At 45.7% G+C, this 10,936-nt stretch overlaps 5 protein-coding genes across 5 annotated transcripts; 1 reads left to right on the top strand and 4 right to left on the bottom strand.

The window, feature by feature from the left end:
* Positions 1 to 1,988: 1,988 nt before the first annotated feature.
* On the bottom strand, positions 1,989 to 2,551 carry N7457_006030 (uncharacterized protein; the record flags this gene model as incomplete). The annotated part of the gene is made up of 2 exons (XM_057177074.1): positions 1,989 to 2,177; positions 2,474 to 2,551. The coding sequence occupies 2 exons, from the start codon at positions 2,549 to 2,551 to the stop codon at positions 1,989 to 1,991; spliced, it is 267 nt and encodes an 88-aa protein (XP_057031376.1).
* Positions 2,552 to 2,995: 444 nt separating this feature from the next.
* N7457_006029 (uncharacterized protein) lies at positions 2,996 to 5,130 on the bottom strand (the record flags this gene model as incomplete). Its single annotated transcript, XM_057177073.1, has 4 exons — positions 2,996 to 3,463; positions 3,525 to 4,172; positions 4,501 to 5,041; positions 5,126 to 5,130. The coding sequence occupies 4 exons, from the start codon at positions 5,128 to 5,130 to the stop codon at positions 2,996 to 2,998; spliced, it is 1,662 nt and encodes a 553-aa protein (XP_057031375.1).
* A 737-nt stretch (positions 5,131 to 5,867) lies between these two features.
* N7457_006028 (uncharacterized protein) lies at positions 5,868 to 6,956 on the bottom strand (the record flags this gene model as incomplete). Its single annotated transcript, XM_057177072.1, has 4 exons — positions 5,868 to 6,071; positions 6,124 to 6,267; positions 6,328 to 6,534; positions 6,588 to 6,956. 4 exons carry the CDS (start codon positions 6,954 to 6,956, stop codon positions 5,868 to 5,870), a joined length of 924 nt encoding a protein of 307 aa, XP_057031374.1.
* Positions 6,957 to 7,191: 235 nt separating this feature from the next.
* On the top strand, positions 7,192 to 10,376 carry N7457_006027 (putative AP-3 complex subunit delta; the record flags this gene model as incomplete). The annotated part of the gene is made up of 8 exons (XM_057177071.1): positions 7,192 to 7,201; positions 7,267 to 7,276; positions 7,331 to 7,449; positions 7,505 to 7,701; positions 7,761 to 8,144; positions 8,192 to 8,228; positions 8,315 to 8,419; positions 8,470 to 10,376. The coding sequence occupies 8 exons, from the start codon at positions 7,192 to 7,194 to the stop codon at positions 10,374 to 10,376; spliced, it is 2,769 nt and encodes a 922-aa protein (XP_057031373.1).
* Positions 10,377 to 10,637: 261 nt separating this feature from the next.
* Positions 10,638 to 10,926, bottom strand: N7457_006026 (RAMP4 family protein; the record flags this gene model as incomplete). Its single annotated transcript, XM_057177070.1, has 2 exons — positions 10,638 to 10,744; positions 10,797 to 10,926. Coding segments are annotated over 2 exons (237 nt in total), but the record flags the coding sequence as incomplete, so codon positions are not given.
* Positions 10,927 to 10,936: the final 10 nt, after the last annotated feature.

Raw genomic sequence — 10,936 nt, 5'->3', positions numbered from 1 at the left:
CTATCTCTCCTTAAGTTTTTAGAAGGGTTAGGTTATATTTATAGATATAGGTTTAAAGTCTATAATTAAATTTTAAAAAAAAAGATAAAAGCTCTTTATTTCTTATTTTATTTTAGAAAATATTTTTCTAAAAGATTTAATTTATAGTAAAAATCTCTTAGATCTTAATTATTTTGTTAGATTATCTTTTATATTTAGTTAATAATAGTAGCTTATATATTTATAGAATTTTTTATTAAGAATAAAATCTATTCTTTAAAGTAAGTCTATAAACCCTATATAATTTAATTTAGAGTTAAGAGTATTTTATTTAAGTAATTATACTAAAATTATTAGTAATTCCTATTTATATAGAATAAAATACTAAGAATTTTTTATTTTTTAATACTATATTTTTTACTTACTCTTTTAAATTCTAGATATAATCTAAATAATTAGTTTTCTCTTTCTTAGATTAAGAATTCTTTTATAAAGTTAGAGTTCTTAAAACGGATTTCCTAACTATATAGATTTAGTAAATTACTATAGATCCGGCTATAATATATAGGTATTTTAACTACTCTTTTAAGCTATTTAATCCTTATTATAAAGGCTTAAAAGGTTTCTTTCTTAAGGATTACTAGAGAATTATCTTTCTTTTACTAAGGATTTAGAGTAGTTTCGGAGAGTTATTAGTTATCTCTACTAGTAGTAGCGGGTACTTCCGAGAGTCTAAATAAGGATTAGATTTCTTCCTCCTTTATCTATTAGGACCGGCGTACTAGCGGGTCCTAGTAGGTAATATAGAACTAGAGTAAAGGAATAGTAGGGTACTAATATATTTATAAACTAATCGCTAAAGAGCTAAGTTCCTCTAGTAGTCTCTATATAAATAACCTCTAGCGGGTTATAGGACTAGGTCACCTAACCCGGTAGGACTTAGTCTTCCTAATACACTCTCTAGCGGGGGGTCATACTACCCCTACTAGGTCATAGGTCCTAGGTCATAGGACTAGGCGGGATCTAGCCTATAAGGCACTCTCCTAGTAGAGGGTCGTAACACTATCTTATAGATAATAGGATTTTCTTATAGAGATATCTCTTTATTATCTTATTAGGATTATAAACTCTATCTTATTATTATTTCTTTAGATAGTTAAAGAAGAAGATTTAGAATTATTAAGGTAACTATTTATTAAGATAGTACTTATTAACTAAGTAAATAATAATACGAGAAGGATACGAAATTAGAACGAAGGGTATTCGATTCTATATTATTCGTAAGACTAAATCTTACCTTCCCTTTCTATATAGATATCTTCCTTTTATGATTTAGTTTCCCCGCTTCTCGGAACCGGATCATCTTAGTTCTATCCCGTCATCGTGGGGTATTCGGAAGAGTCTCCTCCGTCTGAGAGAAAGGGAGCCTAAGGCAAAATCATACAACAAAGAAATACCGTGACAATAACCGCTTCCCTTACTGCTGTTTTAACCGCCTTCCTCTTGAAATCACTAAAACCTACTAAAATACGCGGTACCTCTATTTGCTATATAAACCACTATCAAATATATATAAATTGAACCAGTAGAAAGAAGGTTATATAATGCTTAAGGGGAGTTATTTTATTAGGTGTCTTTAGGCAGAAAAGGTCATGTGATATTAGGGGGGTAATCGTTTTATTAGGAATCTTCAGGCATCTTCAGGTAGCAATCAGGTAGAAATTAGGTAGGGGGATGTTTAATTAGCGAAAGTGATGTTTGATTAGCCAAAGGGATGTTTTATTATCAATCCCCTAATTATAATTTATAATTTATAAAGGTAGAAGACTTAGGTCTAGATATAGCTTATATACTTATAAAAAATAGTATTTTATCAACGTAATTATTATACTAATATATTAAGGATATATGTCTATTAATTAGGATTTCTAAATATTTCCTATTCCTAATTACAATAATAGAGGAGAATCATATATATAAACCAAAACATAGGTAAAAAAAACGGTTATTTATTTAGGTGATTTAGCCACTCTATCAACGCCAAGACCATTAATTTCGAGCCTAAGGGGAGGGGGGAAGCGACGAGCGCCCCCCTGCGAGCCGGGGTCTGGGTCGAGCTTGAAAAGACCGACCCCTAGCTCGTTGCGGGTCGGGTTTCGAGCCCGGACCTTAGGCCCAAAGTCAGGCTTTGCGGAAGTCTAGTTAGGCGGGTCCGTAGAAACTTTCGCGGTTCGGCTATTGTAAAGGAATACTAGGTTTTCAGGCTAGCACCTGTTGGTCAGGCAAGAAAGTTAGATGGAAGGGAAGACAGTATAGTATTCTTTTTGCAGAGACTAATCCTTGCTAAGATCAGGATTGGGAGAAGAGGGGGACCACCTTTTACCTCTTCGTCCCTGACCCATACCCATCATAATGAGAAGCTCACTTTGGTCATGTTCAGAGTCTCACTTTGCTTCCATGACTCATTGCCGTCATGATGAGAGTTTCACCTTACTCTCGAGTCAGGGTATCCCATGATATCAGGATAAAGGGTCTTATCAACAAAGGGGTCAGGCACACATGTGAACTCCATTTTCCATGATCCTTTTCTCTTACTATATAAAGTCCCAGAGCGCACTGACCTCTAGGGAGGGTTAATGCGCCGGCACGATTATCTCTGCTTTTTTGGTTTGAATAGCACTCTTTCCTCTTTAATTGATCTTAATCGACCTAGCTAGTGATAGTTAAAATCGTTCCTAGGGATATGGTTACAATACACTAGCGCTACCGCTTTTCCGTCCATAGTGGCCCTCCTATGGATTGATATATAAAGGTTGGCCTTGGGATAAAACCCAGAGCAAATCCACCATAAGACGCCACATGTAGGCGATCAAAACATACTTTGATCGGTATCGGCCAAACTATATCTTCACAACTCCGGGAATGGGCATACATAGTTGTTTAAAGCTATCCTAAACAAAATAGACAATCGTAAAAGACCAGGAGAGAGACTGCCTCAGGAGTAAAAACCAATCATTCATGGCGCGGGCGCTGGAGCAGGGGCCTCGGGCTTCTTTTCCACTTTCAGACCCCCTTTACCCCCTCGTCGATTTGCACCACCTAACATCCACATCGCAAAGCTTCCAGGCACTTCCGTTCCTCTAGATTTGGTTTTTTTAGGAGCTAGAGGAAGTGTAAGCGCATGTTTGTGGGGATGCTTCAAGCTTAGATACTTACCATCTGGTTTCTTCTTCGGCTCAGCAGGTGGATCGGGAGGTTTGACGGGAGCTGGTTCTGCCGGAGGTGGAGGAGGGTCTTCCTTTGGCTTCTCGGGAATGGGCCACATGTGCATCGTGATGGCCCAGTCAGGCTCGACCACAGTTTCCCAAACCTGCGGGAGAATGATATCGCCATTCGGCCCAATAAGATCATAATGGCCTTCGGCTACATGGGGTCCAATGACTTCTATGTGGAGGAAAGCCTGTCGGATAAGCTCTTCCATACCCTATAATCAGATTAGCACGAGGAAGCTATATGCACGGGCAGGGGAAAAGAGGATGATATACCTGCCAAGTAGCACACAGCTCAAATGGAAAACTGAATTTCCTCCCGACAGCGTCCTTGAACTTGATGGGCAGCTTCTTCTCTGGAGGCGGGGGAGGCGGGGGAGGTGGAGGCGGTTCGGCAGCTTTGGCAGCCGCTTCATTGGCCGCGGCTGTTGCTGCTGCTGCTGCCTCAGCAGCCGCAGCCGCAGTGGCTTTCTCCGCTTCCTCCTTGGCCTTAGCGGCATCTTCTGCAGCTTTTTTTTCAGCATCGGCTCGAGCTAGAGCCGCAGCCTCTAATGTGATCTTTCTATCGTGCGCCGTCTGTGCATCTTGAGCTGCTTTTTCGGCGGCTGCGCGTTCGATAGCCTGTTTTTTGGCAAGTTCTTTCGCCTCGCGCTCCTTTTCTTTCGCCTCGCGCTCCTTTTCTTTCGCTTCGCGCTCTAGACGGTCGTCTAAGATCAACTTCTCTAGCCTCGCAATTTGTTCATCCTTCGCCGTATCGGCCGGGGGTGGGGGTGGAGGCGGAGGTGGAGGTGGCGGGGGAGGAGGAGGGGGCAGGCTCAGGGGCAGGGGCAGGGGCAGGGGCCGGGGCGGGTTCAGGCGCAGGTGCAGGTGCAGGTGTCGGTGGTGGCGGAGATTTAGGTTCCGGTTGTGATGGAGGAGAAGGAACTGGGGGATAAGCGGGGGGCCAATAAGGAGGCGGCATCATCCCTGGGATCGGTCCACCAAAATAACCGTGTTGATCACGATAGAAACCAGCTTGACCATATGCCATCAATTCATGAGGATATCCAGTGAAAGGGGCATGGGAACCGTGTGGACCATGAGGCATAGATGGCTGCATTGGATTGTGCAGCTGAGGTGGCGGGCGGGGCGCATGTCGTTGATGTAGTTGTGACTGATCGGGAAGGAAATGAGGCGCATGTGGTTGAAAGTGAGGTGGGTATCCATAAGGCGGAACACCATAAGGATTAGGTTGTACTGGGTTGTGGCTAACTCTCATGAGTTCTGATGTAATCGGAAGGTTGTGATGGACATATGGGCCATGGCCATGGCCATGGCCTGGGACGGGAGGGTAAGGGGCGTAAGATGGACCGGACGACTGGCTGGGAGCATACCCAGGCGCCGGGGGTCCTGGTTGTTGCCATGGCCTTCGATCATCCCGGCGGCCAAAATTGGTAGTGTATTCGTCAGCCGAATCAGCACTGTCGGGAGAATCTGGCGATTGCGGTCTTCGGCCTCGAGGGGCGGAGAATGACGGGTGTTCTGGAATCATGCGTCGTGATGTTGGGCGGCGGCCCGAAGCGGAGCGCGAACCGTGGGGCGGACGACTACGGTGCGAAGTTCTTGGTCGGGAGGCTGAATCAGATGGTTTCACTTCACATTCATCCGGATATGGCAAATGCGCCCACTCATCATAATCATGGTACTCATGACTTTCTAGCTCTGAAGCAGAGACATGCACACCGGACGAATCCTCGTCGTCAGAGTAAGAGCGATCCGAACCGTTGGGGTCTGGATCAATCGAGATACTGAGCCTGTAGAGAGAGGAGAGAGGGTGAGAAAGTGAGTTTCCAAGGGGGGGGGGGAAACCCCTCTCAAAAAGATAAAGATAAACATACGTCATAGAGACAATGAGAAGCCTCGGGGAATATTGTAAAAGAAAAGAAAAGTGTCCTCTCTCTCTCTATCGCATGCGCGAAGTGAGGAGGGAATACCCAAGAAGGTTTGACCAGCACTAGGTGGAGGGGTGTCGAGAGAGAAGAATGTCAAGATCAAAATGATCGGGGGACGCGGGGGTTGTTGCGCATTGACTATTTTTTTCTCTTCTTTTTCTGTGTCGATTTCCACTTCACGGACTGGAATGAGTCAACCGAATAACAAACCCCCCTTGCGCTTTTTGACAGGGATAGTCAGGTATATTTGAAGATGACTACAGAGTACCAAGTACTGTAGAAAACAAACATAGGATAGTAGGACAGAAGAACAGTGAAAGCGAATTAAGCCAGGGTATCATGCATAGAACAAGAAGTAGTCAAGTAAAGATCACAATCCACAAACACCAGATTCCAAAAAAAAGAAAGAAAAAAAGAAAAGGAACAAGAAGCCTTTTTTAGTTCAAATATTGTTGTGGCCTTTCTTGGGCCCGTTGGGCATTTTTGTGTGTAACTGGCTTTTCTTTCTCGCTTTTGGACACAGCTGCTGCCCAAAAATGCCCAATCTCTCGACTCGGGTGGATCTGACAGTACGCACGTTAAAAATGGAACAATCTAGAATCAAAATTTCCGGTTTTATTGCTGAAAGGGGTATCCTCAATTGCAAATCAGCGGCGATATTAACTTGAGCCGCCTGAGAATTATTATTTCAATTATAGCGATTCAGCAGTTCTTTGGCTGCAATCAGCTCGCTCCGACTTGATGCCCAATGTTGGTCATCGACCGACCGTGACTCAACAATCTCACCCAATCTTTGGAGCGCAAAGGCCTTCAAACGTTCCAGGGTTTTCTTGGATGGAGGGCTTTGACCTGATACGCCGGCGTAACCATTGTCGAGCATCCGAGTTGAGGCCTAGAAGTTCTAGATTAGCATGGAACAATTGAATCCATCATTGCCGACTTACTAAAGCCAACCCATATAACCCTCGCAGATAGTCGTCACAAAGCTCAATGCTTCGACTGAAGTGCTGTACCGACCTCCCGAGGAGCCGGGATGCGTCTCCGTCAGAGGCATATATGTAACACAACTCCCCAAGACGAGAATGAATCTTTAATTTTAATATCAGTGACCACCCAGCACCAACCAGGACAAAGTGCCTTGTACATACATTCCAAGAGTTAGGGGCAATGAGTAAAGCCTCCTCAATGCTAAAGATGGCCTGGGAACCCAGCCCCTGTGATTGATACAAGTCTGCCAGTTCACACCAGGCTTCAGCATCGGTAGGGATGGCATCGAGGAGTTGAAGAAGAGCGGAAATTGCATCTGAAGACCGGTTGAGCGAGCGCAGCAACGCTACTCGGCGCTTGAGGATAGGCTGTATATGCGGTTAGACCTGTGGTTCCCCCAGAACCTATAACGGACACTAACCACATTAACTGGATTCTGCGACAGGGTGGTTTCGTATTCCTGCAGGCATTTATCTAGTGCCGACTGGTCCTTGGCAGTTGCCTCCTCGTACAGTCCGCGAAGTCCCATGATCCTTTCATTAGAGGGTCCGAACCGGAGACTGAGGCTGTTCAGGCAGGTCTGTGCTGACTGGTCGTCTCCCGTTCGAAGACAAGCCAACAGAAGCTGCTCTAATCGTGCATAGTAATCTGCGGTATCTGCCGAATTGGATGAAGTGCCCCTTGACCCGGTATCTTGGCCAAGAATGGCTGGTGCTTGTTGAGCGAGATGGAGAGCAGAGATCAGATCCGACCCGCAGATTTCGCGGATGCTAGCGACTGGACCAGCCATGGTAGACTGTTGATAGCAAACCTTCAGAGTGATCTCGAGAACAAATTGATAGCAGGGGTGATGGAACGTTGTGGAGTGAACTGAGCGCAATGGAGCTTGATTGGCCACGGTCCCGTGATCCTTATCGGATCCCCCAACGCCAACTCTCCACCCCGCGGAGTTCGGATTGCTTGCACTCGCGTCTCTTTCGCTCTAATTATAAACTATGGCTGATCTAACAGTATCATTTTCAACCATGGGATTCGGTCAGCTTTACTAGGTTGCTTTTAACACTCTTTACCCATCAACTTGAGCCTTTGACAATTAATAGCCGGCACGATGTAGGCATCCTATGTTTCATGCCCCCAGAATTGGCCAACACTAACTTCTCCCAGGTTCGAAAAATCCCTTTATGACCTTATAAAAGGTCTTCGGGGTCATAAAGGAGGCGAAAATGAATACATTCAAAGTTGCTTGCGTGAATGCAAGGCCGAGATCAAAACACAAGACATGGGTACTATCATTGAATCGCCCTGCAGTTGCATTGACTAGTTGTTGACTCCGATCAGACAAAAAGGCCACAGCCCTCCTGAAGCTCATTTATCTTGAAATGTTTGGATATGACATGTCATGGGCATCTTTCCACGTTCTCGAAGTCATGTCTTCTGCCAAATACCTCCAGAAAAGAGTCGGGTATCTTGGAGCAGTCCAAAGCTTTCGGCCAGACACCGAAGTTCTGATGCTAGCGACCAATTTACTGAAGAAGGTTTTTATTTTATTCGCGGCTCCAATCTTTTTTCCTTCGGGTTACTGATGCTTCTCCAGGACATTGTCACCTCCATTATCCCCAACATGTCACTTCCTCTGATTACTTTGCCCCATATCATAACACCTTCCCTCGCAATGTCCCTGCTGCCTGATATCCTCTCCCGACTTTCTCATTCAAGCCCTGTCATCCGCAAGAAAACGATTGTGTGTCTTTATAGACTTGCTTTGGTGTATCCCGAAGCTCTTAAGTTGGCATGGCCCAAGATAAAGCACCATCTGATGGACGATCAAGAAGATGGTAGTGTCACTACGGCGGCGATCAACGTCGTTTGTGAGCTTGGTTGGCGACGGCCTCATGACTTCCTCCCTCTGGCCCCCCGATTTTTTGAGCTCCTTGTCGACAGCGGCAACAATTGGATGGCCATCAAAATCATCAAACTCGTGAGCTTCTGACGCATCATCTTTTGGATCCTTTCTAACCTTTTTAGTTTGCAACACTGACTCCATTAGAACCAAGGCTAACCCGTAAGCTCTTGCGGCCATTGACGAATATCATTCAAACTACTTCTGCAATGTCCTTGCTCTATGAATGTATCAATGGCATCATCCAGGGGGGATTCTGGATGGAGAGGAGAACCTCCAAGAAAGGGACGAGGTCGCCACTCTTTGTGTTGGGAAATTGCGAGGGATGATAGTCATGGACAGTGACCCTAATCGTATGTTTCCTTGCATCGTGATTTATCTTTATTTCTGACAGTCAGGACAGTGAAATACGTTGCGCTTCTTGCACTTAATCGTATCGTCGCCACGCACCCATCATTAGTTTCCATGCAGCAGGACATCATCATGGATTGCCTAGATGATGCGGATGTTTCTATTCGATTGCAGGCTTTAGAGCTTGCGGTTGGAATCGTCAGCAGTGATTCCCTCCAGCAAGTCGTGAATCGTTTAATAGATCAGCTGCGGCAAGTTTCTGCTCCTACAACTGAAATTGATGATATGTCCGAAGCCTTTGAGAAACCCGAGACCCCAACGGTGTGGCCCAATGACTACCAGACCGAAGTCATTCATCGGATTTTAGATTTATGTTCCCAAAAGAACTACTCTGAAATTGTTGACTTTGACTGGTATGTCGCAGTCTTAATACAACTAGTCGGACTTCTTCCACCATCCGAGGGTGAAGATGACTGGGTTCACCCGAAAAAACAAGAAGTCATACCCTACATCAGAATGGACGCTGCGCTTCGAATAGGAACAGAAATCCGCAACATTGCTGTAAGGGTAAAAGGCGTGCGGATGGAGGCCACAAGAGCCGCCGAATCACTCCTGCTTGTCGAAAACCGATCGAAATTTTTCCCTTCCAGTCAACCTATTGGTCATGGTGTCTTGGGCCCTCTTGCCTGGGTAGTTGGTGAATATGCCGATTATCTGCTATCACCCAACCGGGCACTACTATCATTGATTGACATCTCTAATGCCTCGCTCCCCCAGAGAACTCTTCCCCTCTTTTTACAAGCCATACCAAAGGTCTTCGTTCGAGTCAGCCTAACCAACAAGCCAAAAGATCTCTGGAAAAGTGAAATGTCACTTTTGCTTGCCCGAGTGATCGAGTTCCTTGAGGCATTGGGGGCCCATCCTGATTTGGATGTCCAAGAGCGAGCTATTGAGTTTTTGGAAGTCCTCCGCCTAGCAGCCGAGGCATTGACTTCCGATACACCAGAAGTTCCATTTCTTCTTGCTTCGGTCATACCGAGTTTATTCACGGGCCTTGAGCTCAACCCGGTTGCGGCCAGTGCCCAGAGAAAAGTTGTGTTGCCGGATAGCCTTCGTTTGGATGAGGCATTTGGACAAGATTTGCCGGGGCTTTTCCGTGATTTGGACGGTACGTCATTGCATGAGCATTCTTGGGAAACATCGGGCTTCTACCATGTGTCCGAAATCTCGTATCCCGACAAGCAGGCTCGTGACCTTGCAACGATTGATGTGCACTCCCATGTCTCATATCAGAACTCTGCTACTGCTCCGTTGGAGCCTTCTGCTGCTGTTCAAAGAAGAATGCTCGAGCGCAAGGAGAGATTTAGGGATGATCCTTTCTACATTGCTCCTTGCGGACCATCGTCTGGCACAGATACGCCATTCCACGAAGCTTTACGTACATCCAATGGCGAGATCTTGGATATCGACTCCATCCCGATTGTTGACTTGGAATTGGGAGACGGACAATCCAGCCATGTTGATGTCAGTCGTCGTCGACCTGGGAGCAGATTGGTAGTCGCTGGCGATGAGACCTTTGAGACCTCAAACCAGTCAACGGACGTCTCTAAGCTCGGAATTGCTGATAATGACCATATTGCATCTAAGCGTTCTTTGCTCCAGGTTGACTCGAGCAGCCTCGGAAAGAAGCCATCTCTTCAGGTCTCCACGGATGAAGGGGAGATAGAGATGGCTCAAGCGATGCAAAAAATCGAGGAGGTGCGATTGCGCATGCAGCGAGCATCAGAGCGGATTCAATTGGAGGGGATTCCGGCAGAAGGGACACTCGTCAAAAAGAAGAAGAAGAAGACGAGGAAGCTCGCTGATCCAAACTTTCAGGATGTCGGCCCCGTGGCTGATAACTCTACGAAGGCTAAGAAGAGAAAGAAGAAGGCCAAATCAACACCAGGCGAGACTTGATCTTCCAGATCCTTGGAAGTAAACATTACAACTTGTGGTGTTTGGGTCAAACAATAACAAAGATACAATCAAATAATACACATTTCAGGATCAACAAGTCCTGTAATACGCAAACCATCTTGATTTTGACTCGATTGACAGAGGACCCTCAATTCATCCCCTGTTCGCCGGTCGAATCAGAGATAGGACGATTCAAGAATTATCGGATGGCTATAGGCTAGGGTATTGCTGCAGTAGGGAAATTCTGACGGGCGGTCCATTTTATTCTGCGAACCGTGTGAACCATGAAGCCACAGTGGACCAGAGCCCAGGAACAATGCGTAGGAGTTCTAGGAGAAGTCCGCCACAGACAACGAAAGCGAGGAGCACTAGGAAATCTTCAGTATAAGTCAATCCATGGAGTGAAATTCGTATACACACCAACCCAGCTTGCTGAAAGAGAGGATTTGGGGTTCTTTTTCGGTCTGACCGTGGTTGGCGCCTTTCCTCGCTTCGCAGCCTCGGTCTTAGCGAATCGGTCGTTTGCTCGACGTTGCTGCGGTGTTTGTGTCTAGCCTATT

This window comes from Penicillium paradoxum, assembly GCF_028828445.1.
Source record: "Penicillium paradoxum strain IBT 22861 chromosome Unknown utg000005l_segment0_segment0, whole genome shotgun sequence".
In the NCBI taxonomy this organism is placed as follows: Eukaryota; Fungi; Ascomycota; class Eurotiomycetes; order Eurotiales; family Aspergillaceae; genus Penicillium; species Penicillium paradoxum.
The sequence above is the reverse complement of the archived record's forward strand: the minus strand, read 5'-3'. Positions and strand labels throughout refer to the sequence as shown.